Source organism: Cydia amplana, chromosome 24 (assembly GCF_948474715.1).
Source record: "Cydia amplana chromosome 24, ilCydAmpl1.1, whole genome shotgun sequence".
Lineage (NCBI taxonomy): Eukaryota > Metazoa > Arthropoda > Insecta > Lepidoptera > Tortricidae > Cydia > Cydia amplana.
The window spans coordinates 7,909,129-7,936,214 of NC_086092.1; the positions used below are offsets into that span (position 1 = coordinate 7,909,129).

The following is a 27,086-nucleotide window of genomic DNA, read 5'->3' on the forward strand; positions in this document are numbered from 1 at the left end:
ATTTACGCGGGAGGGGTATTTTTTCTTACGAGAGGTTAGAGTTTTGATAAGATCACAATAATGCACTAAGTTAAGGTTAAACATTGATCAAGCGCGGACTGATCAAAATCATAAAAGATGAAGAAAAGTTAAAAAAAACGTCATAATTGTTTTAATTGCATGAATGTGTACAGAAAGTGTTATTTATATGCAATTAACATATACAGATATAAAAAAAATACTTGACACATTTGTCAAGCCTCAGGAAGGTATAATAATATTAAAGTTACCACAAAGTCCACCGGTGGAGGAGGCCGGAGTCGAACCGGCGTCTTCAGTTTGCACGGCTAATGTCACGGGGGCCTAGCCAAGATGACAATTGTTTGCAGAAAATGAAACAAAACGCGATCTCTCCTCCATCTGCTGCTGCTGCCTCATCTCTCCCGCATGCTGTCTTTGAATGGCTAGGCGCCTTTGACCACGTCTAATCCTTTACTGGATTACGGTATAGCGAGATAGATGGTGCTGACAGTGACATCTATACAACTAGGGACCCAATCAAGTTGTATATTAATAATAATTTAATTGGTTTCCTAGTTAATATTATAGTAAGGTTGTATTACTGAATCGCGATTAGAAAGGGATTGAGATAGCTGTCAATCCATATTGATTTTGACGTAAGTGTATGGAAATCTGTTATTTCCACAGACTTGTCATTTTCGCGCTCGCGCTTGACAGACAGCTGAAGTGTGCGAAAGGGAAGCCATCACGTATATGAACATCGCATGAGTGCGAAAGAGTCAGACTACAAATGAGAAAACGTGACCATTTTTGAGTTTGACGACGGCCGCGGACGGCCAAGAGCGTATCACCGTAATTTTCAATTTGAAAAATATACACAAATTCGGAAGAAAACTATTTGATAAAGTAATACAATGAAGATAGTGTCTTGTAGTGTACCGGATTTCAGTGTGACGGGGCCAAATAAACCTAGCAAATACTTATTTCAGAGGAATAATGATATTCCGAGCGAAATTTTCTTAACGATATTTTGTCAAATTAACAGCATAAAAAGTGTAAGAAGCTGGTTTATACAGTTGATTATAAGTTTTTCTTCCTTTGTATGCTAATATTTTATCATATTAGCTATAATTTAAAATATTTTGTGTAAAAACATAACCTGTTACTTTACGTTAGGGCTTGACAAAATGTTCATATGACAGTATCGATAACTTGTCGATATATTAATAGCTATGTAATTATTTCTTCACAAGACATCATTAAGATATTAGCTTTTATAACCGACTTCAAATAATAACGATTGTTATACCTTTTTGAAGGTGCTCATGTTTAGCGGTAAATTTAAACTTCACTTTCCAATATAGTAAGAGTTACATTAAGATAAGTCTGCAACGATTTTGATAGCACACGCAGTGCAAGTGTTCTTTATACGTCATAATGTCGTAGAATCTTAACGTTTAAAATAACACATTTGAAAAAGTAGTCGATAAAGCAATCAAACATCGACAGATTATTAATATGTTGTAACATGACATCACTTGTGGCGACAGGTATTTTAATTATTAGTATTTTTATAAATAATATTAAGATACTTAATATTCAAATGCCGTTGCGTCTCCGCGCGACGCGAGCGCAGCGTACAAGAACTTGCTTTATCGCTCGGTTTGCTTCGCCGTAGATCGGCGGCCCGAGCGCGCATTCGTGCGCGCTCGGAAATCCCAGCCAGTCGGCAATTTACCACTCTCGAGGCTGGAAGCATGCGCTCGCGCCGCCCGAGCTAACGGTTAATGCTTACGCGCCGACTCGCTTGCTTTATATTCGGTTTGCGTGCGCGCCGAATACGCTTATAGTTTTTGCCTTTTTATGTAAACTTTCTTTATGTGCTTTTCCTATCTTCTGTGCTTACTCTGACTATCTCTTCAACTATACTGTGCTGTGCTTTGTACTCTTACTTCTTTCCTTTGTGCTTGTGACTCTTGTGTGCCGTTATTTGACAATATATAATTAATGTGGAACTAGCTTGTTTCTCTTATCTCGTTAGGCTAGTTCACCACACACTATTTTTGATCTCACATAGACAATTTACGCACACAGTTGCATTTCATTTTTGGTCGCACTTTTGAAGATTGACAGTTGTTCTTGTCTATTCTAATTCTATGGTTATTTCTAATCCCTTTCTGATCGCGGCATGATAATAGAACATTTCAAGTCAACTAAAGTCTATTTTTTTATTCCGTAGACTAAAATGACATTTCATGGTATGAACATCATGTGTCACTTCATACTATGAAATGTCATTTTAGTCTACCGAATAAAAAAATAGACTTTACTGTAAAGTACATACATAATATCCTATATTATGCAATGAAATTATTCATGAAATCAAAAATATGCCAAAATAATATAAAATAGAGCAATAAAAAAAATCTTACTTGTGTTTCATTCCTCTACCTTGGACTGCCCCATGTGCATTATAATGTACACTCCGTTTCAATCTAATTATAGAACCAATCATAAACCCTAAGGTTGATAGTCCCATAGAAAATTCGAATTTCGGGCATGAATCTAGTATAACTGGAAGGGGTGAGGGTAGGGTTGCCATACGTCAGGTACGTTTTGTCCCTCACGGAGGCACGCGAATACCACTTCTATAGGATCCTACCTTCTATGGTTGACAGACTATGCAAGATGACATAATGAAAATACCACAGACAAGAAAATTATGGAACACCAAAAACGATTGTTTTCATTCGCGGCTCGTCTCGTGGCTCGCCGCGAGCGCGTAAGCACGTCGAGCTAATTATTACACTCTCGCCTCGTGGTCACAATAAGGTTTGTCGCCCAAAAACCGCTCCCCCACGCGAGCCAGACGAGCTTTAGCCCACCGTTTACACTCGCGTCTCGTGGCACGGCTCGCGCCTCGGCTCGTGGCTCGCACGAGAATGTAAACGAGTGTAAGGCCGCCTGTCTACTTTATGGCTCCTCTACACGATGGGCCAGCACCGGCCACTCCAAGGGAAGCATTTATGCGTTAGAGGGAGCACGTCATATTGCTATCTCATTCTATTGCGTGGCTGCGTCCCTTGGAGTGGCCGGCGCTGGTCCATCGTGTAGAGGAGCCATTCATGGTTTCACTCTTTGCGTCTGCTATAATAATTATACAAGAATAGACTGAAGCGGACTTTATGTTTTATCGCATGTTGACAATCATGTTTAAGGTCTCTCCAAACGTAATCGATAATCGTATGCGATTTTCGTTGGTCCTGTTGCAAGGTCTGGGAAGCCTTTAGTGACACTGTGAAGTTGACATTGACATTTTGTGTTTGAGGTTATGTTGATGATATAGCTCAATACTTACATCCATTGAATATAAAATTAATTAATGATATCTTGGATTTAATACGATAGTAATTTTCTAAAAAGCTATTAATTTTACATCTTATTCATTCTTTTCATAAAATATGTATTATTAATTTGATCATCGCTTGATTTGTTGTTAGTATTAAAAGTTGATGAATGTAGAATGGAAGATTCCACCGGATTGTCTGAGTGTGTGCGCGTGAAGGAGGAGCCCGCCGAGCCAGAAGCGGAGCCCGAGCACCCGCCGCCCGGCGCGGCGCGAGGTGAGTCGCCGAGTGTTGGTATGTAGTAAGGTGCATACACACTGTAGTTAACTTAAGCGATGCATCATGGTTACATAAGGTAACTGACCTATTTACTGTTGCTCCACAATAGCACCTGTAATGTTGCTATCAGTCTCCTGATATATGAGCAAGATTTATTGTCGGGACTAGGTGTTTAAGAGCTCCAGGGTTATATCGGTCAACTTTACAATCCAGACACTTTGAATTTACAAATATTTCTATTTATAAAAATTAAAACATTATCCATTATGGAAGACAAAGCCAGTAGTCATATGCATTTGTCTGCCACCGCTTGCTCCTGATGATGCTCCTTGGTACACAGTGAAACATGCTGAGCAATTTTTGACTTAATAAAAAAATAAAATAAAATAGCCTTTTATTTCTTGCGAATTTTTAACATTGTTTGGTGTTTTAGAATTAGTCTAAAGTTAACTTATAATTTTTATAATGTTAGTTCTAATATTTTAAATGTATTTTAATATTTGGCAAGAACCCTGTCTTCGCAGGTGAAGGCCTCCTCCAGAGTTTTCCACTCATCTCTATCTTGAGCTATTTGCATCCAGTTTTGACCAGCGATATTTTTTATTTCGTCTTCCCATCTAGTAACAGGTTTTCCTATACCCCGTTTTCCTAGTGGCCCTTTCCATGATGTCACATTTTTGGTCCAGTGCTGGTCCGGTAATTGTGATACATGTCCCGCCCACTTCCATTTTAGTTATATGGCGTGTCTAAGCGCGTCTTTGGCCTTTGTTAAGTTTCTTATCTTTGTATGCCTTATTTTTTGGATTTTTTTGATGCCGACCATACTGCGCTCCATTCCCCTTTGACAAGTTTTTATTTTGTCTTTGACTTTTTTTTTGAACTTCCATGTTTGGCAACCGTAAGTTAGCCCTGGTAGTAGACACGAGTTCAATTCTAGTTTTTAAGGTTATGGGCATGTTACTCTTGAAGATTTCTTTCAAGTTCCAATACTTGTTCCACGTGCTTTGTATTCTCCTTTCAATTTCCAGTTCATTATTTTTCTTGTTGAAACTTACTTGCTTGCCGAGGTATATATATTGTTTAATATAGTTTAAGGGCTTGTTGCCTACTGTTATTGTTTTCTCTGTACTGTTTGTCATTATCATAGTTTTAGCCAAGTTCATTTCAAGTCCCACTTTTATACTTGCTCTATGTAGAGATTCCATCATAATTTGAAGTTGCAAGCCCGTTCAGCCAGTACGACAAGGTCGTCTGCAAAACGGAGGTGGCTTAAATATTTGCCTTTTATATTTATACCGTAGTGCAGTCTAGTATTCCAGTCTAGCTGTCCCATAATTAACTCTAGGATGGCTATAAATATTTTTGGGGATAGAGGATCTCCGTCTTACGCCTCTTTTTATGGGGAAACTCGGACCCGTCGTTTCTAGTCTTATTCTGCCTGTGCTGTTTTTGTAGAGGCTCTTGAGGAGTTCTATGTACTGGTGTTCTACTCCCTGGTTTCCAAGAGCTTCCCATATGCTTTTGTGTGAAGCCGTATCGAAAGCTTTCTGGTAATCTACATAGGCAATGTAGAGCGGTCTCCGTCTCTCTTGGTATTTCTTTATTAGTAGTTCCAGTGTGTGTATGTGATTGGTGGTAGAAAACCCTTTCCTGAAGCCTGCTTGCTCCATAGGTTGGTATAATTCTAGAGTTTGACTTATTCATTGATTAATAATTATGGAGAAAAGCTTGCCTTAAGATAAGTTAATACATTTAATATGTATGTGTTTCATGGAAGTTTTGTTATCAAAATTGATCACTTCATGTTATGGTCAGGTTTCACTTCTTTTTTTTCACACAGGCTCATCATTACATTTTGCATTTATTCTGTATTTGAATTGATTAAATTAATCTTTTTTATTTGGCAGTACACATCAAAGAAGAACTACAGAATGGACATTATTCAGACAGTCTGAAGGAGGCAGAGCGTGTCAAGCAAGAGACAGAGTGTGAAAATGAAGTCAAGGAAGACCCCTCATGCTCCGACAGTGAGTGTGGTGTGAGCGAGGCAGCCATGCTGTCCGGGCTGGACAACCATGGAGTGAAGGATGAGGTTGTGCAGCCGGAGTTGGTGCCCTCACAGACAGCCTCATGCGCCGGCAATGAGTGTGGTGTGAGCGAGGCAGCCATGCTGGCCAGCCTGTACACAGACCATGAAGTCAAAGATGAGCTTGTTCTGGGACAGGAGTGTCCATATCGACCTGACGTCACTCTAGTAGTTAATGGTAAGTTCTGAATTGTTTTATATGATGCTGTTTGTTTGAAGTGCTCACTATATTGATGTCCATGATTTGGAAAAGTAAAGTGAAATAAAAATAAGACTATATTTTAATGTCCATTGTTACCAGGTCGGGTTGGCTCTCTGCTCCGAGATTGCTGCGTGACACTCGAACGCCTCCCACATGTCGAGGTGCTCGCCAAGCGCAAAGACACAACTCATACTGACACGGAATCGGATACCGACGAATTATACGCTAGAGAGAAAGAACTGATATGTGACCTTTGTGGTGAAAAATTCAGTCTAAAGTCAGATTTATTGAAACATGTCATCGATCATATCCACAGGACTTCAAGCGCAGAGCAGGAAGGGAGTGGACACAGTTATGGTGAGTTTATTCAGTTATTTGTAGTATCGGGGTCAAGATCTAAGGATGCAGTAATAAGTAGCAACACTAGATTTTGCCCTGTGCGCGGGGCCCGAGGGCCCCGCGGTGTGCGTACTGTTTGTTGTTGTTGTTGTTGTGTAGTTGGTGCTGTTGTTGGTGCTGTAGTAATTTGTTTTCCAAAGGGAAAAAGAAATAAAGTTGTACTTTTGCTAGAAAGAAAAGATCCGCATGCGAGCACTTCATTCCCGCAGCTCGGCCTACGGCCTCGCGTGCTTGGGAAACCGTAAGGGACGCTCCGGGCCTTCGGCCCTACGCGGAGCTCGGCCTTCGGCCTTCGCTGGGTTTCGAAGCTCAGCGTCGGGCCTTCGGCCCGCCGCTTCGCTTATTAAAACACTTGGGGATGGTTGGTTTTGCTTGGGAGCGTAAGCGGGAAGTTGGAGCTCAAACACGACCCAATAGTAAAAGTGTCTTGACAAGCTTACGTCGGGCCTACGGCCTTCGGCCTTCGGCCCGCCGTTTCGCTTGTCTAAGCCACTTTTACTATTGGGTCGTGTTTGAGCTCCAACTTCCCCCTCTCGTGTGACGCTTCGGGCCTTCGGCCCTACGCGGAGCTCGGCCTTCGGCCTTCGCGAGCCTCGACGCTTCGCCGCCGGGCCTTCGGCCCGACGGCTCGCTTATCAACACAGTTGACTTGGTAGAACGCTTGGAAGCACTTCATTCACGCAGCTCGGCCTTCGGCCTCGCTTTAAATTACTGGGGGTCGCACGCTTGGGGGTCTGGGTGAAGGCTCCGGGCCTTCGGCCCTCCGCCGGGGTCGGCCTTCGGCCTCCCGGCCTGAAGCTCGCCCTTCGGGCTCGCTTAACACACTTTTTGTATAGGATTTTGCTTTGTTCGTCATTCCCGCAGCTCGGCCTTCGGCCTCGCCCAAAATTACTGGGGGTGAGGCACGCTTGGAAGTTCGGGGTGAAGCTCCGGGCTTGACGGCCCTCCGCGGGGTCGTCTTTCGGCCTCCCGGCCTGAAGCTCGCCCTTCGGGCTCGCTTAACCTACTTGGAAATTTGACTTTTGCCAGTGTCCGCGCCGTTTTGGACTTTTTCCAAAAAAAATTTTTTACATAGTAATCTTGGGCCCCCAGGCTCGCCGCATGCTAAATCTCAGCGCGCTCGGACCAACTTGAAAAAAAAAAAAAAAAAAAAGTCGACCATTTTGAATTTTTTTAAATGCAGTTTGTTTTGTCTCGGGGCCCTCTATGACATTTGGTCGAGCACCCATCTCGCACCGTTTAAGAGCTGCCATACAAAAAAATAATTACCATTTTTTCCGCCATCTTGGGACTTTTCGAAAAAAATTTTTTTTCATAGGAATCTAGAGGCCTCTATCTCCCGCCGTGCCAAATCTCGGCGCGCTCGGACCAACTTGAAAAAAAAAAAAAAAAAGTCGACCATTTTGAATTTTTTTAAATGCAGTTTGTTTTGTCTCGGGGCCCTCTATGACATTTGGTCGAGCACCCCCCACCCATCTCGCACCGTTTAAGAGCTGCCATACAAAATAAAAATTGCCGTTTTTTCCGCCATGTTGGGCTTTTTCCAAAAAAATTTTTTTTCATAGGAATCTAGAGGTCTCTATCTTTCGGCATGCCAAATGTCGGCGCGCTCGGACCAACTTGAAAAAATAAAAAAAAAAAAGTCGGCCGTTTTGATTTTTTTTAAATGCAGTTTTATTTCCCTCGAGGCCCTCTATGACATTTGGTCGAGCACCCCCCACCTATCTGGCACCGTTTAAAAGTTGCCATACAAAATAAAAGTGACCAGATTTTCCGCAATTGAAACATTTTTCAAAATTTTTTTTCTTCATAGGAATCTAGGGGACCCCGAGTTTCCGGGCGCAAAATTTTAGCGCGCTAGGACAAACTTGAAAAAATTAAAAAAAAAAAGTCGGCCCGTTTGAAAAAAAAAATGGCGGCTTCAAAAACTGCCAGGGTCCCTCTATGACATTTGGTCGAGCACCCCCCACCTAGGTCTCACCGTTTGGCCGGGCCGTCAAACATTTTTCTAACCGAGAGCGGTAGACCAAATGTCAGATTTTTCTGGAGGTCACCGAGCCGCCCTCTATACGACCGTACCATAGTCAAATACCCCCCGAACCCCCTTCCGGGAGATCAATTGATCATCAGTCAGTCGTGTTGCAGCTTTATATAATATAGACAGTACCTACTTATAGAAACACGAATACATTGACAATTTGACATGTATAGGTGTATACGATACTTATTTAAAAGGCGGGTGTTGGCGGAACGGGTTGCAAATTTAGAGTAGATAACCAACTGGACTAGACCAAAAACTCTTGTTCTTCGTAATAAAAAATATTTGTTGAAATTTGAACTTTAATAGCTGTTAATAGAGTTGGATATCAAATCTGCCATATGTGGCTTCGTGTACGGTAAAGGGTTATTTACTTATTTTTTACTTTTGGTGCGTCCACCAACAACTTCCACATCTGACGCCTTGTACTTGTTATTAGGCGGTATAGCAAAGAAAGGTTTCTTTAGGTATTTGGAAGTATTTTTAGACTACCTAGTCAACGTGATAATTCGTTGAAACCATCCATGTGGTCTTATAACGTGTAAAGACAGTGTAATGTTTCAGCATTTGCTGGTCACTGGACGCAGGAGCACGAACGCGCCCTGTGCCGCAAACACGCTATTCGGGACTGCTGCGTGGTTCTGAAACGCCTCCAACACCACGAGGCTCTCGCCAGCAATGACACCCAATACATAACTCAAACTGACACGAAATCAGATACAGAGGAAGTACACACTAGAGTCGACTATGAGAAACCAACATGTGATCTTTGCGGAGAAAGTTTTGTACTGAAATCTGATTTGAAGAAACATATCATGATTCATATCCATGTACCTACCACACACCATCCACAAGCGGGTACTGATAGGGAATCAGATACTGAAGAGAAAAACATCGATATTGACTGTGAGAATGAACCTACATGTGAATTTTGTGGCGAAAAATTTGCTCTAGACTCAAATTTAATGAAACATGTTATGATCCATATGTACGTAGCTCACACAAAACAATTGTATGAAAATTCAGAAATTCATACTTATCAGTGTGACATTTGCGGTAAAATATTTCAGCGAAAAAATTGCTTTAAGCATCATATTAAGACGCACTCAACACAGTCAAACTCTAAGGACTTTAAATGCAATAACATAGGAGATAAATCATACAACTGCGAAACATGTGGCAAGCGTTTCCTAGCTATAGATCTGTTGAAAATACATTTACTAATTCACACGGACATAAGACCATATCCGTGTGACGTATGTGAAAAACGATTTAGAACTGTGAAGTGCTTAAAACAACATGCACGGATTCATAGTGACATAATAAGACCATATTCGTGTGACGTATGTGAAAAACGATTTATAACTAGGAGTGAATTAAAAAATCATACACTGATTCATGGAGACATAAGACCATATATGTGTGACGTATGTGAACAACGATTTAGAACTGGGAGTAATTTAAAAGTTCATACACGGATTCATGGAGACATAAGACCATATTTGTGTGACGTATGTAAGAAACGATTTAGAACTATAAAGTGCTTAAAACAACATGCACGGATTCATGGTGACATAAGACCATATTCGTGTGACGTATGTGAAAAACGATTTCGAACTGGGGGTAATTTAAAAGTTCATACACGGATTCATGGAGACATAAGACCATATTTGTGTGACGTATGTAAGAAACGATTTAGATATTCGAGTAGTTTAGGACGTCATACACGGATTCATGGTGACATAAGACCATATTTGTGTGACGTATGTAAAAAACGATTTAGAACTGGGACTGATTTAAAAAACCATACACGGATTCATAGTGGGGAAAAACCATACACATGCAAAATATGCAACAAACGGTTCACGCAACTGTCAACCTTAAGGAAACATGAATTAACACATACTGGAGAAAAGCGGTTTTCCCTAGACATATGTAACAAGCGGTTTGTGCGAAAATAATTGTATTACTTAGCTATATTTTAAATATCGTAAGCCGGAAAGGTACATCATAGATGCTGCATTGAAAAAACACCCTAACACCTGTACTAATGTATTTACACCTATGATGACGAAATAAAATTATTGATTGATTGATTGAAAAAGAGATGTAGAGAGGCACATTGGCACCATTCATTTATTACGTAAGACTATTTAGGGAGGGGGACGACTGGGTTTTTGAGTTTTTATATGTTTTCCGAGCAAAGCTCGGTCTCCCAGATATTTCTTATAATTTGTAATAAAAAGGTCAATACACATCAAATTGTGTAACATATTTTCTATAATATTAATATCCAGAGAGGAAAATGAGGAAGGCGTTTGTATGGAGAAGCGGTGGTCTCGTCTCCTTTCCTCTTATCAGTTTCAAAAAGATGGGTAGTCTATCTCGCGGGCGAGATATGTCGCGCCCAGTACCGTCTTTACCATAAGGGCTCACTGGGCCCGTGTCCAGGGCCCCCATCCTCAGTGGGCCCCCAAGGACAGACAGTAACAGTATATTTGATTACCCATAATAAACAGGAGATCATAGTAGCAAAATGTTAGTTTAATTAGCTTTCTTTACTTTCCAAAAGGGCCCCAAATTCTTATGTGCCCAGGGGCCCCAGCATAGTTTAAGACGGCACCGGTCGCGCCGCTCCTGTGTTAAGCCATAGAGTAATGTAAGTAAAGAAAGAGTGGTAGCTCCATACATCAGTTTTCTTACCAAAACGCGAGTTATTTCGTAGTCGACGTCTAACGTCAAATAGCGGAACTATTAGTACCGCTACTTGACACCAGATGACACAAGTGTCGCTACTGACGAAAAATGTACTACTAAAACAATTTACAACTAATATTATAAACAGATGGAGCTGAAAATAGACTTCCAGTTAATCTGGTTATAATATTAGCTGAAAATTGTTGAGCATTAGAGTTTTCGTTCGCCGCGACATCTATTGTCAACTAGCAGTACTGATAAATTCCGCTACTTGACGCTAGATGTCGACTACCAAATAACTCGCTTTGTGGTGAGAAAACTGAAGTATGGAGTTACCACTCTTTCTTTACTTATAATACTTTATGGTTAAACCTACAGCGCGAATTTACGCATGTCATTGCAAAGTTCACACAATCTTTTCAAAATTAATCAGTACTAACTCCTTAAAGTGATGAAGTTATGTAAAATACATAAATGTGTCATAGTCCATTGTGATAAAAGTGTGCTACGTTGGTCATTACACACGAGGCGGTATTGTGCATTTAGAAAGCCGATGTGTGTAATGACCAATACACACGTGTTTCAACTTCAACACACTTGCGAGGAAAAAAAGAAACTTACATACATTAATCAAATTTTAATTGTTAAAACAGCCAAGTCCTGCATCTGTCATACTGCCTGCCATGCCGGCGCTCCCTCTTGCCTGCCAACCAATTTAAGAAGGCCGTAGGTACATATTATTAGCAATAAAATTAGCTACAATCTTAACTCGATCGGTTATGATACATTACCACACTTGTGCGATAACATAATAAAAAAGCACGCGTGCGTAATATCTAGGGTTATGAGCCTAAAAGTGGTTCAATAATTTCCACGTTACGAGCAAGTGTGTTGATAAAACTATTTAAATCAATTTGTTTATTATTGAAAACTGCATGATATTTTACTACTGTCACAGTGCACGTGAATAACATGAAGTCACTAAAAGATTTTCAAAGTGTAAACGAGCGTTTCTTTTATGTTTTGCCATTTTTATATATTGTAACCTTTTCTGCAACTTTTGTGTTATTTCTTGTCAGGATCGTGAGCCATTTTCATAGGACAGGATTGGAGAAAAAAAGTGTCCCAAAATCTCCATACATTTTTCAAACTTTCCTTTTTGTTCCGCCATACAAACGGCATGCAAACGGCTAACCGGTCCGGTGACGTGACGGTGGACGTCATCGCTGTTGCTGTGGAGTGAATTTGAGACGGCGGCGGGTTTGTCGCCAACAATGGTAAAATAATATAAAATAGAATAGAACAAATAAAAAATATTACTTGCGTTTCATTCCTCTACCTTGTACTGCCCAATGTGCATTATATTATAATGTACACCCCGTCCCGTTTCAATCTAATCAGAACTAATCAAACCCTGAGGTTATAGTCCCATAGAAAATTTGAATTTCGGGCCTTTTTCTACTGACAAAGTGGTTTGACAGACTATGCAAGATGACAGCTATGCTTTTTTACAAATGAAAATACCACAGAAAATAAAATTATGGAAAATAAACAACGATTTGTCATGCACACGGTAGATAAAACTGCGCAAATCGGACTGCACAGATTAATCGCTACGATTTATAGTTACGTGTGTAGCCGGCATTATGGCCGCCTGCCCTACACTACAATAAGATTGGAGCCTTGAAGCAGCATTTAATGTTTATTTATCGCATGTTGACAATCATGTCTTAAGGCCTCTCCAAACGTAATCTACAATCTCGTGCGATTTTCGTTGATCCTAAATTATCTAAAATCGCATGCAATTTGTTGCAGGGTCAATCAATCAATTAATCTTTGGGTGTTATGGCTCCATCGATATTGTCGATGATTCCGCCAACGTCAAGGTTTAGGAAGGCACGTGCTTTATGAAGACAATTGGCCGGTGAATATCCACGACGCAGTTCACTCAGATGAGAATCGAATCTAGATCTACCTACAACCAGGACAAAACAAACATACATTATTAAAACTAACTACTACAAATACAAGTTATTGTTTTTTATGTGTTTAGCTAAGACGTTCACAAAAGGGGAGGTAACTAATGTAAGGAGGAAATTAATGTTAACCGGACGGGGAATTTTAGGGGGGAGGATGTCATATAAGGGGGTAACGAGACGATTACAATCCCAAAATACGTGTTCGAGAGTACCCTCCGCCAGACCACATTCACATAGAGAGTGGTCTCGAACACGCATCTTTTTTAAGCGAACGGGGGTGCAAACGTGGCCCAGTCGAAGGCGAATGATCGTTGATGTAATGTTCTTCGGCATTGACTTCCGTGCACCAGAGAACCACGGCTTATGGAGAATATTTGGTTGGATACTGCGAAAATGTTTAGCAATCTGTAGTTGGGTAGTTTGCCATCGGGTGTTCCAGGCATCTCGCAAGTGGGTCAGAGCTTGGGCCTTAATGTCGCGAGGAAAGCATCGGTCATACATGTGGTTGCCAATCGTTATTGCTTCTTTAGCGTATTGGTCGGCTATCTCATTGCCTGTTATTCCGCTATGACTTGGAATCCACGCCAATATTACCTGAATATTCTCCAAATGACATTTGTAAAGCACGTCTTTGATTTTTAAAGTAATGCATGAGTAATGCCGAAGTTTTCTTTAGCATGAAAAGGCCTTTTGACTATATCTTGCAAGCAACTCAACGAATCAGTTAAAATAATGGATTTATTAAGGTGGTGGGAATAGATGTAAGACACGGCCTCCAACAATGCGACTGCTTCTCCGGAAAATACCGAGTTACCAGGAGGAAGTTTAAAGCTCAAAATAATTGTTGCAGGGTCTATAGAAGCCTTTAGTGACAGTGAAGATGACATTGACATTTTGTGTTTGAGGTTATGTTGATATACTTATTACTTACATACAGCAAATATGAAATAAATTCATGGTATCTTGTATTTAATACAATAGTAATTTTCCAGAACGCTATTCATTTTATAATTTTTTCATACTTTTCAAATATATAATATTATTAACTTGAAAAGTATTATTAATTTGATCATCGCATTAGTCCGTTGTTGTTGTTACATGGTTTATACTATTAAAAGTTGACCTGTTGCATGAGTCTAGAATGGAAGATTCCAGCGGACTGTCTGAGTGTGTGCGCGTGAAGGAGGAGCCCGCCGAGCCAGAAGCGGAGCCCGAGCACCCGCCGCCCGGCGCGGCGCCAGGTGAGTCGCCGAGTGTTGGTATATAGTAAGGTGCATACACACCGTAGTTAACTTAAGCGATGCAACATGGTTACATTAGGTAACTGACCTATTTACTGTTGCTCCACAACAGTTCACAGCGGTGTGGATGCACCTGTAATGTAGATCAGTCTCCTGAAATATGAGCAAGATTCAGTGTCGGGACTAGGTGTTTAAGAGTCGTTATCGTTCAACGTTACAATCCAGACACTTTGAATTTACAAATATTTCTATTTATTAAAATTAAAACATTGTCCATTATGGAAGATTAGTCAGCAGTCATTTGAGTCTGCATTTGTCTGCCACCGCTTGCTCCTGATGATGCTCCTTGGTACACAGTAAAACATGTAGAGCAATTTTTGACTTAAGATAAGTTAATATATTTAATATGAATGTGTTTCATGGAAGTTTTGTTATTAAAATTGATCACTTCATGTTAGGGTCAGGTTTCACTTCTTTTTTTTTCACACAGGCTCATCATTACATTTTGCATTTACTCTGTATTTGAATTGATTAAATGAATCTTTTTTATTTAGCAGTACACATCAAAGAAGAACTACAGAATGGACATATTATTCAGACAGTCTGAAGAAGGCAGAGTGTGTCAAGCAAGAGACAGAGTGTGGAAATGAAGTCAATGAAGATCCGTGCTCCGGCAATGAGTGTGGTGTGAGCGAGGCAGCCATGCTGGCCGGCCTGTACACAGACCATGACGTCAAAGATGAGCTTGTTCTGGGACAGGAGTGTCCATATAAACCTGACGTCACTCTAGTAGTTAATGGTAAGTTCTGATTTTTTTTTATATGATGCTGTTTGTTTAAAGTGCTCACTATATTGATATCCATGATTTGGAAAAGTAAAGTGAAATAAAAATAAGACTATATTTTAATGTCCATTGTTACCAGATCGGGTTGGCTCTCTGCTCCGAGATTGCTGCGTGACACTCGAACGCCTTCCACACGTCGAGGCGCTCGCCAAGCGCCAAGACACAAGTCATACTGACTCGGAATCTGATACTGACGAATTATACGCTAGAGAGAATGCACCGATATGTGATCTGTGTGGTGAAAGCTTCAGTCGAAAGTCAGATTTATTGAAACACGTCATGGATCATATCCACAGGGCTTCGAGTGTGGAGCAGGAAGGCAGTGGGCACAGTTATGGTGAGTTTATTCAGTTATTTGTATAATCGCGGTCAAAATCTGAGGATACAGCAATAAGTAGCAATGTAGTACCTATAGAAACACGAATACATTGACAATTTGACATGTATAAGTGCATACTTTACTTATTTAAAAGGCGGGTGTTGGTGGAACGGGTTGCAATTTTATAGTAGATAATCAACCTGACTAGAACAAAAACTCGTTCTTCTTATTTCCTTATTTTCTACTTTTGGTGCGTCCATCAACAACTTTTACATCTGTCGCAGATGCCTCGTACGTACTTACATGTTATTAGTTATTAGGCGCCGGGCGGTATAAAAAAGAAAGGTTTCTTTAGTTATTTTAATATACCGATGTAATTTAATTACTCTGGGAGTATTTTAAAACTGCCTAGTCAACCTGATAATTCGTTGAAACCATCTATGTGGTCTTATAACATGTTAAGACAGTGTAACAATGTTTCAGCATTTGCTGGTCACTGGACGCAGGAGCATGAGCGCGCCCTGTGCCGCAAACACGCTATTCGGGACTGCTGCGTGCGCCTCGAACGCCTCCAACACCACGAGGCTCTCGCCAGCAACGATACCCAATACATAACTCAAATGGACACGGAATCTGATACAGAGGAAGTACACACTAGAGTCGACTATGAGAAACCAACATGTGATCTTTGCGGAGAAAGTTTTGCACTGAAATCCGATTTGAAGAAACATATCATGATTCATATCCATGTACCTACCACACACCATCCACAAGCGGGTCCTGATAGGGAATCGGATACTGAAGAGAAAAACATCGATATTGACTGTGAGAATGAACCTACATGTGAATTTTGTGGGGAGAAATTTACTCTAGACTCAAATTTAATGAAACATGTTATGATCCATCATATGTACGCAGGTTGCTCTAAACAAATGTATGAACGTTCAGAAATGAATACTTATGAGTGTGACATTTGCGGTAAAATATTTCAGCGAAAAAATAGCTTAAAACATCATATTAAAAAGCACTCGACCCAGTCAAAGTCTAAGGACTTTAAATGCAATAACATAGGAGAGAAATCATACAACTGCGAAACATGTGGCAAGCGTTTCATAGATAGAAATCAGTTGAAAATACATTTACTAATTCACACGGACATAAGACCATATTCATGTAACGTATGTAAAAAACGATTTAGATATTCGAGTCATTTAGAACGTCATACACGGATTCATGGTGACATAAGACCATATTTATGTGACGTATGTAAAAAACGATTTAGAACTGGGACTGATTTAAAAAATCATACACTGATTCATGGTGACATAAGGCCATATTTATGTGGCGTATGTAAAAAACGATTTAGAACTGCGAGTGATTTTAAAAAACATACACTGATTCATGGTGGCATAAGACCATATTTATGTGGCGTATGTAAAAAACGATTTAGAACTAGGAGTAAATTGAAAAATCATACACTGATTCATGGAGACATAAGACCATATTCGTGTGATGTATGTGAAAAACGATTTAGATATTCGAGTCATTTAAACCGTCATACACGGATTCATGGTGACATAAGACCATATTCGTGTGACGTATGTGAACAACGATTTAGAACTGGGAGTCATTTAAAAAACCATACACTGATTCATGGTGACATAAGACCATATTTATGTGGCGTATGTAAAAAACGATTTAGAACTGTGAGTGATTTTAAAAAACATACACGGATTCATAGTGGGGAAAAACCATACACATGCAAAATATGCAACAAACGGTTCACGCAACTGTCAACCTTAAGGAAACATGAATTAACACATACTGGAGAAAAGCGGTTTTCCAGTGACATATGTAACAAGCGGTTTGTGCGAAAAGAGATGTAGAGAGACACTTTCGCACCATTCATTTATTACGTAAGACTATTTAAGGAGGGAGGGGGGCGACCACGGAGCCAATTATCTAAAATCACATGACATATTTGTTGCAACGCCTGTAAAAGCCTTGAGGGGAAAGTGGTCGACCGCGTAAAATCACCTTTTTACACAAACGTACCTAGTCCTCATTTTCCTCCCTGGATGTTAACATTATTGGAAATATTTTGACCCAATTTGCTCTTGCAGCTCTGCCCTTACGTATTTTTATCGTATTATAAGTATAAAAGTTAGGTAGATTTAAAAAAACTATGGAATTGGTTTTTCGCTCCTAATTCTTATAATACATACCTATTAATATTGATAAATACCCCGCTACATATATTTATCAATATTTAATTACATAAACGGGTCTACTATCGGTCGGGGTCGGGGTTAATATTGATATATATTATTGATAAATATGTGACGGGGGGGATAGGCACCCTATTCAATTTTTTTCTTACGTAGGGGTGGAAGCGGTCAACATTTAGCCAAAATCGCCTTGCGATTTTGACGAACATAAATTGACCCACACGGGTTATGAGGTTTACGATATTGAACAATTTAGATTTAGATATAACTCAGAGATAGCCATACTTTTTACTTTTGCAAATACACATTATACACGCCCGGCCCGGCAAACAAATAAAACCATATAAGTTGATCAATAACTGTTTAATGATAACTTTTTAAACAAGATGAGAGTTGTACATTTTAATTGCCTACATAGATATAATGCTGGCTGTACACACTCGCCGAGAGCGCCGAGAGTCTCCGATCCAATCAGAGATGCGTGAGACGAGACGAGTAAGAGCGAAACGAGAAGGGAGCAGTATGTACGCACTCGTTATCGGCCTGTCTCGGGGTGTCTCGAGTGTGGAGTCGACTGCGCAGATCTGCGAAATCGACTCCACACTCGCGTTCGTGGCTTCGCGCCGCGATTCTCGCACGAGTGTGGAGGGGGCTTTACATAATGCAAAAATTCATGAAATCAATATTATGGTAAAATAATATAGAGCAATTAAAAAATCTTACTTGTGTTTCATTCCTCTATTTTCCCAATTTTCATTATAAAACAAATTCAATCTAATCAGAACCAATCATAAAGGTTATATTCCCGTACTAAATTTGAATTTTGGGCCTTTTTCAACTGACAAAGTGGTTTGACAGACTGCAAGATGACAGCTATGCTTTTTTACAAATGAAAATACCACAGAAAAGAAAATTATGGAATCCAAAGTATTGTATAAGGCCGCCTGCCATACACTACAATTAGATTAAAGCCTTGAAGCAGACTTTATGTTTATCTATCGCATGTTGACAATCATCTCTTAAGGCCTCTCCAGACGTAATCAACAATCGCATGCAATTTGTTGCAAGGTCTGTGGGTGCCTTTAGTGACAGCAGTGACAGTGAAGATGACATTTTGTGTTTGAGGTTATGTTAATAATATACTTACATCCGGCAAATATGAACTAAATTCATGATATCTTGTATTTAATACAATAGTAATTTTCCAGAAAGCTGTTCATTTTATAATTTATTCATACTTTTCACAAAATATATATTATTAATTTGATATTCGCATTAGTTCGTTGTTACTATTAAAAGTTGACCGTTGCATGAATCTAGAATGGAAGATTCTAGCGGACTGTCTGAGTGTGTGCGCGTGAAGGAGGAGCCCGTCGAGCCAGAAGCGGAGCCCGAGCACCCGCCGCCCGGCGCGGCGCGAGGTGAGTCGCCGGATGTCGATGGTAAGATGCATTTACACTGCAGTTACCTTATGTGGAGCACTGTGCAACAGTCTTCTTCTTCCTCGGTCCCTCTTTGCTGAGGATCGCGACCGTGTATGCTCCGTGTCCACAGTGTGCGATCATAGGCCATATGAGTCACGCACTGCATGTCGCTGCCAACCACCCTCTTCACAACATCAGACCATCTCGTGGGTGCTTTTCCTCGCGCTCGCTTGCCCTCTAACTGTGTAACAGTATGAAACCAGTTTAGTTACCTAATGTTACCGCATTTTGTCCATCTCTGTGGTAAGATGCATACACACTGCGGTTAAATTATGTAGAGCAACATGGTAACTTACCTATTTACTTACTGTTACTCAGTTTAAGGTCAGATAACAGTCGCTTCCGTAAAAACTAGTGCCTACGTGAATTCTTGGGATTAGTTGTCAAGGGGACCCCAGGCTCCTATGAGCCGTGCCAAAAATGCTGGGCAACGCGAGGAAGACTCAGTGTTGCTCCACAAAAGTTCACTGCGGTGTGGAAGCACCTGCTAGGCATCTGTGTCTCCCCAGATATGTACAAATTTGGCCCGGATTTAGAATCCAGAATCTGGACTGGGCTTTTAAAGAATTAGAGTCAAAATGGAGTATCAACTATCACTACAATCCAGACACAATGAACTTCCAGGTTGCCCAGTATACACTAGTCTCCCCAATTGAGTCATGTAAAAATTTCACTAAAACATGTACAAATACAAAATACATATACAAATACAAATGCATTTGTTATTGTTATTTTCCCTAGCTACGGTTACTTAGGTATTGATAATTGCACGTTTTATTAACCAGTTTTTTATTTAGCAGTGCACATCAAAGAGGAATTACAAAATGGACATCATTCAGACAGTTCGAAGGAGGCAGAGTGTGTCAAGCAAGAGACGCAGTGTGAAAATGAATTCGAGGAAGATCCCTCATGCTCCGACAGTGAGTGTGGTGTGAGCGAGGCAGCCATGCTGGCCGGCCTGTACACAGACCATGACATCAAAGATGAGCTTGTATTGGGACAGGAGTGTCCATATCGACCTGACGTCACTCTAGTAGTTAATGGTAAGTTCTGAATTGTTTTATATGATGCTGTTTGTTTGAAGTGCTCACTATATTGATGTCCATGATTTGGAAAAGTAAAGTGAAATAAAAATAAGACTATATTTTAATGTTCATTGTTACCAGGTGGGGTTGGCTCTCTGCTCCGAGATTGCTGCGTGACACTCGAACGCCTCCCACACGTCGAGGCGCTCGCCAAGCGCCAAGACACAACTCATACTGACACGGAATCTGATACTGACGAATTATACGCTAGAGAGAAAGAACCAATATGTGACCTTTGTGGTGAAAGATTCAGTTTAAAGTCAGATTTATTGAAACACGTCATGGATCATATCCACAGCCCTTCAAGCGCAGAGCAGGAAGGGAGTGGGCACAGTTATGGTGAGTTTATTTGGTTATTTGTATGGTTGCGGTTAAAATCTGAGGATGCAGTAATAAGTAGCAACATAGTACCTATAGAAACAGGAATACATTGACAATTTGACATGTATAAGTGCATACAATACTTATTTAATAAAAGGCGGGTGTTGGCGGAACGGGTTGCAATTTTACAGTAGATAACCAACCTAGATAACCAACCGGACTAGAACAAAAACTCGTTCTTCTTATTTCCTTATTTTCTACTTTTGGTGCGTCCACCAACAACTTCAACATCTGTCGCCGACGCCTCGTACATGTTACTAGGCGGTATAGCAAAGAAAGGTTTCTTTATTAATATTAATTAAAATAAATTAAATAAGCCTTTAATCCATATAAGAGACACTTGTAAAATACAGATTTAGATATTTGGTTTGTGAGATATACATTTGATTAAATTATAGAATGTCTCTTAGTGTGGTGTGTCTGTCGGCATAGGCCTCTTCCAACTCTTTCCAGTGCTGTCTGTCCAGGGCTACTCTGGTCCAGTTGGGTCCTCGAGTAAGTTGGATGTCATCTTCCCATCTGGTTATTTGTTTTCCTTTTGTACGCTTACAGCCAAGTGGGTGCCAGTGCGTCACTTGTTTGCTCCATTTTTCCCTATTGTCACGCAGCATGTGGCCTGTCCACTTCCACTTTTGTTGGTCGCTACGCTCGAGTATGTCCGTTACTTTTGTTCTTCGCCTTATTTCCTCGTTCCAGATTCTGTCCCTTAGTTTTGTACCAAGCATACTTCTCTCCATAGCACGTTGGCATTTAGTGAGTTTGTCTTTTTTAATATACCGATGTAATTTTATGACTTTGGATTATTTTTAGGCTACCTCGTCAACTGATAATTCGTTGAAACCATCTATGTGGTCTTATAACATGTTAAGACAGTGTAACAATGTTTCAGCATTTGCTGGTCACTGGACGCAGGAGCATGAGCGCGCCCTGTGCCGCAAACACGCTATTCGGGACTGCTGCGTGCGCCTTGAACGCCTCCAACACCACGAGGCTCTCGTCGCCAACGACACCCAAAACATAACTCAAACTGACACGGAATCAGATACAGAGGAAGTACACACTAGAGTCGACTATGAGAAACCAACATGTGATCTTTGTGGAGAAAGTTTTGTACTGAAATCTGATTTGATGAAACATATCATGATTCATATCCATGTACCTACCACACACCATCCACAAGCGGGTACTGATAGGGAATCGGATACTGAAGAGAAAAACATCGATATTGACTGTGAGAATGAACCTACATGTGAATTTTGTGGCGAAGAATTTACTCTAGAATCAAATTTAATGAAACATGTTATGATCCATATGGACGTAGCTCGCACAAAACAAGTGTATGAAAATTCAGAAATTCATACTTATGAGTGTGACGTTTGCGGTAAAATATTTCAGCGAAAAAATAGCTTAAAGCATCATATTAAAACACACTCGACCCAGTCAAAGTCTAAGGACTTTAAATGGAATAACATAGGAGAGAAATCATACTACTGCGAAACATGTGGAAAGCATTTCCCAGCTAGATATCGGTTGAAAAACCATTTAATAATTCACACGGACATAAGACCATATTCGTGTGACGTATGTGAAAAACGATTTAGATCTGGGAGTCAATTAACAATTCATACACGGCTTCATACTGGCGAAAAACCATACCCATGCAAGATATGTGGAAAGAGTTTCGCATCTAAAAATGGGCTGAATGGACACATACGAATTCACCCTGGCTTTAGACCATATTCGTGTGACTTATGTAAAAAACGATTTAGAAGTAGGTATGATTTAAAAATTCATACACGGCTTCATACTGGCGACAAACCATACACATGCAAGATATGTGGAAAGAGTTTCGCAGCTAATAGTGTGCTGAATGGACATATACGAATTCACACTGGCTTTAGACCATACGATTGCGAAACATGTGGAAAGCGTTTCCCAACTAGAAAACAGTTGAATTGTCATTTAATGATTCACACGGACATAAGACCATATTCGTGCGATTTCTGTGAACAACGATTTAAATTTTCGAGTCATTTAAAAATTCATATACGGATTCATGGTGACATAAGACCATATTCGTGTGACGTATGTGAAAAACGATTTAGAACTGGGACTGATTTAAAAATTCATACACGGCTTCATACTGGCGAAAAACCATACACGTGCAAGATATGTGGAAAGAGTTTCTCATCTAATAGTGCGATGCATTCACATATACGAACTCACACCGTCATAAAACGATATTCGTGTGACGTATGTAAAAAACGATTTATAACTGCCTATTGTTTAAAAATTCATACACAGCTTCACACTGGGGAAAAGACATTTTCCTGTGAAATATGTAACATGCGGTATAGGCGAAAAAAAGAATTAGTGATGCACAAATTCACCATTCATGAACTTCGTAAATAATTTAGAGGGGAGGGCTATTTTTTCTTACAAGAGGGATGAGTCTTGATAATTCTTACGTAAGATCACAATAATGCAACCAAGCGCGGTCTGATCAAAATCATAAGATTTAGAAAAGTACTTAAAGATGAAAAAAAAACTTTAAAATAAAGTCAAAGTTATTACCAAAAACTAAAAACTATTAGTACCTTTGGAGGTGCAAAAAACATCCCTAAAAATTGTTTCTGGGCCATTCCATATGAAATCAACAAATCGGAATTAGAAAGTGTGCTGCATGAACTCAGATTATAAAAAAAAAAATTGAAGATATCCTTTGTGGTACCCGAAGTGCTAAGCCACATCGACTTATTAGGGTTCTGTACCTCAAAAGGAAAAAAAACGGAACACTAATAGGATCACTCGTGTGTCTGTCTGTCTGTCTGTCCGTCCGTCTGTCACAGCCTATTTTCTCCGAAACTACTGGACCAATTAAGTTGAAATTTGGCACACATATGTAAGTTTGTGACCCAAAGATGGACGTGTAACGTAAATAAATAAATTTTAAATAAGGAGGCCATTTTTGGGGGGTAAATGAGAAAATTAAAAAATAAAGTTTTTCAAACTATATCGTGTTACATATCAAATGAAAGAGCTCATTGTAAGAATCGCAAATATATATTTTTTTATAATTTTAGGATAAATAGTTTAGCAGTTATTCAAGAAAATAGGCAAAAAATTACCATTCCCCCGCCCCCCCCCCCTTTATCTCCGAAACTACTGGGTCTAAACTTTTGAAAAAAAAATACACAAAATAGTTCTTTACCTATAGATGACGGGAAAAACTATTAGAAATGTGCAGTCAAGCGTGAGTCGGACTTAATGTACGGAACCCTTGGAACGCGAGTCCGACTCGCACTTGGCCGGTTTTTTTTTACCGTATGACCAAGCAGTGTCCATCTAAATTTAAGAAATTTGTCAAATTCATAAAACTTTTAATTTAGAATAGGTATTTAAATGAATACTGTTTCGTTTGATAGGGAAATAAATGTGCATTTTATTTTGTACAACAAAACTAACTTTATACTAATAAAAAACAAAATGGTCTTCGTCTAAATTTTTTTCTTAATTTTCTCATTTTTGCGATTTTCAACTGTATACTGTGTCAATCCTGTTCCATGTCAAGGATTACTTGTTTTTGAAAAATAAAGTACTTGACCTACTAATTATAATTATTTTTTTATTCAGTATCAAGAAACAAACGGTCATTTACATTAATGCGTAGTAGTTTAACATTGCATCTTAAGGTTAGACCTACAGTTTCCTTAATTAAATATAATGAAATGGTGCTAAGTTTTATACACTATGGTTTTTCTTTTACATTTCTATTGCTACAGAAAATCAGAGCTTAGTATTTATCTAATTATTAAATTATTATTAACAAATACTAAAGTTTTACATTTACCTTTACCTGCAAAGTTATTAAGTTACTACACTAATACTACTAGTTACTAATACTACAAAATAACCATGGTTGTCTTACAACAATATTTTCTATTAAAAAAGTAGGTGTGGAAATTGACAATTTCGAAAAATGCTCATGTTTGTCTCCCAAAAAACCCATGTGGAGGATAAAACAAAACTCTGAAATTTTCTGAGAATATGAGTAATATGACCTACATCTTCGTTAATCAGGTTCAGTACGTTTCATTTTGTTATTTTCCACTCCACGTCACTACACACGTTTTCATATAAATTCCATATTAGAAAATCGTTTTGACAGTTCTAAAACAGAAGCTGATTTGACTAGTAGGAAAGTAGCCAATTGCCATAATCCGAAGTTAATAAATTATGAAACCCTTTAAATTATCACGATATAAGGATTAGATATTTTTCAAAGTAGCACTTAAAAAAAACATATTTCCTATATACGTGAAAATAACAGAATAATACTGCGTACCTATAGTTAATGAAGACAAAGACATAGACTATATTTTCAGAAAAAAAAAACAGATTTTATTTTTTCCTCCACATGGGTTTTTTGGGGGTTAAAATTTACCATTAATCGAAACTCTAAATTTTCACAACTCTTTTTCTGATATTATTCTACAAGAATGAAATTTATTTAACAATATAAGAAGGTCATGTAGGTACATACTTAATATTTTAGAAAAAAGTAAACCTTGATGTGCAATAGGGTTGCCACAGAAAATGTTTAAAAACAAAAATATATTTTTTGGAATATAATATTAGCCAATAAAAAACGTTTGCTAAATAAGTTATTGTCTTATTAAAATTTGACAAAGTAAAATGATGCTAAATGATAATTTGATCAAACAAATTAAATGCGAAGTGTAACGGCAAAGACTCATTTGGGGAATGAAACTACTGCGATAAGTTTGTTGGGAAGTGAGATTTGGCGAAATGAATTTAGGCCAAACGGAAGTACATCCGTAGTGTACATGTACACAACCTGCTACTGTATGAGGGCCATTTTATTTAAAGTTTGCCCCTACACTTTTTAGGGTTCCGTACCCAAAGGGTAAAAACGGGACCCTATTACTAAGACTCCGCTGTCCGTTCGTCCGTCCGTCTGTCACCAGGCTGTATCTCACGAACCGTGATAGCTAGACAGTTGAAATTTTCACAGATGATGTATTTCTGTTGCCGCTATAACAACAAATACTAAAAACAGAATAAAATAAAGATTTAAGTGGGGCTCCCATACAACAAACGTGATTTTTGACCGAAGTTAAGCAACGTCGGGCGGGGTCAGTACTTGGATGGGTGACCGTTTTTTGCTTGTTTTGCTCTATTTTTTGTTCATGGTGCGGAACCCTCCGTGCGCGAGTCCGACTCGCACTTGGCCGGTTTTTTTTTAATTTGAGAATTTCTATGTTATTTCTACTCAGAATCACGAGCTCCTTCTATCCTAATAGGAGAAAAAAGTGTCCCAAGGTTTTTTCCCATTCGGTTACCATTTTTCATAGACTTTGTATGGCGGTTGGCGGTATGGAAAGAATGAAAAATGTATGGAAATCTTGGGACACTTTTTTTCTCCTATTAGGATCAAAAGAGCTCATGATAGTCATGATTCTGAGTAGAAATAACATAAAACATCTGTTTTTGAAAAAAAAAAGTGTAAGGGACAATTTTAAATAAAATGGCCCATGAGCAAGATTTCCGCTGCACCTAATAATTAGTACCTACTTTTTAGTTGTAGTTTATAGCTTTAATTTTAGTTTATTGTAATGAATTGTAATGGGTTTATACCTAAATAAATAACATTTTAATTTATTTATTTATTTTATTTATAAACTCTTTATTGTACAAAACACAAATTTATGGCACAGGATAGGCAGTACAAAGGCGAGAACTTATACCTTTAAGGGATTTCTTCTAGTTAACCTTTGAGTAGATGAGAATTGATGGAGAACGGTAGACAAATATAGTACTGAGTACAATAGACTAGAGGAAAGTCAATAAAATTATAAAATATTTTACCGTGTAATTTTATTTTGCAATTGACTCAATAATTCTAAATTATAACATAACTGTTACAGTATAATCAGGCAAAGTCATGTGGAATGCTAGTACAGATAAATTCCAATAGTTTTGACCCCAACTGGAGGTCGCGACAAGTGTAGAGACATTGAAAACCAGTTCACTGCACCATTTTAGGCCGATATAGTTGACTCGATCAAATATAAGTGATTTAGACACAAGGTAGTAGTATCAGCCAAGTTTATAAAGCGATAAAGTAAATAAAAGTACATAGAGTTAGACCAAACAAAAACTGCAGAGATTTTGATAGCCCACGCAGTGCAAGTGTTATTTTAAACGTCAAACTTCTATGAAATTATGACGTATAAATAACACTTGCACTTCGTGGGCTATCAAAATCGCTGCAGACTTTTCTTGGTCTAACTCTATTATCCTTATCTTAATTTTTTATTAAATCTCGTTGCGACTATCATCCGAATGTCTACGCAGAGTCCTTGAGTAAGCTTTTTGTGACTGGCAAAGTTGATGGGAAAATACGTTGGTCTGACCAGATCTGCACCGCTCTCGACTCCATCATTCAAATCATCA

The 27,086-nt window shown here is 39.1% G+C and overlaps 2 protein-coding genes across 2 annotated transcripts; both read left to right on the forward strand.

The window, feature by feature from the left end:
- Positions 1-18,980: 18,980 nt before the first annotated feature.
- On the forward strand, positions 18,981-21,000 carry LOC134659076 (uncharacterized). The gene is made up of 4 exons (XM_063514681.1): positions 18,981-19,080; positions 19,944-20,186; positions 20,310-20,567; positions 20,963-21,000. Exons 1-4 carry the CDS (start codon positions 18,981-18,983, stop codon positions 20,998-21,000), a joined length of 639 nt encoding a protein of 212 aa, XP_063370751.1.
- Positions 21,001-21,470: 470 nt separating this feature from the next.
- LOC134658968 (zinc finger protein 239-like) lies at positions 21,471-26,562 on the forward strand. The gene is made up of 2 exons (XM_063514574.1): positions 21,471-22,566; positions 26,558-26,562. Exons 1-2 carry the CDS (start codon positions 21,471-21,473, stop codon positions 26,560-26,562), a joined length of 1,101 nt encoding a protein of 366 aa, XP_063370644.1.
- The last annotated feature ends 524 nt before the right edge of the window (positions 26,563-27,086 follow it).

Coding starts and splice junctions, on each gene's coding strand:
- LOC134659076 (XM_063514681.1), top strand. CDS start 18,981: ATGGAAGATTCTAGCGGACTGTCTGAGTGTGTGCGCGTGAAGGAGGAG. Junction 19,081..19,943: donor GCCGCCCGGCGCGGCGCGAG/GTGAGTCGCCGG, acceptor TTTATTTAGCAG/TGCACATCAAAGAGGAATTA. Junction 20,187..20,309: donor CGTCACTCTAGTAGTTAATG/GTAAGTTCTGAA, acceptor CATTGTTACCAG/GTGGGGTTGGCTCTCTGCTC.
- LOC134658968 (XM_063514574.1), top strand. CDS start 21,471: ATGTTAAGACAGTGTAACAATGTTTCAGCATTTGCTGGTCACTGGACG.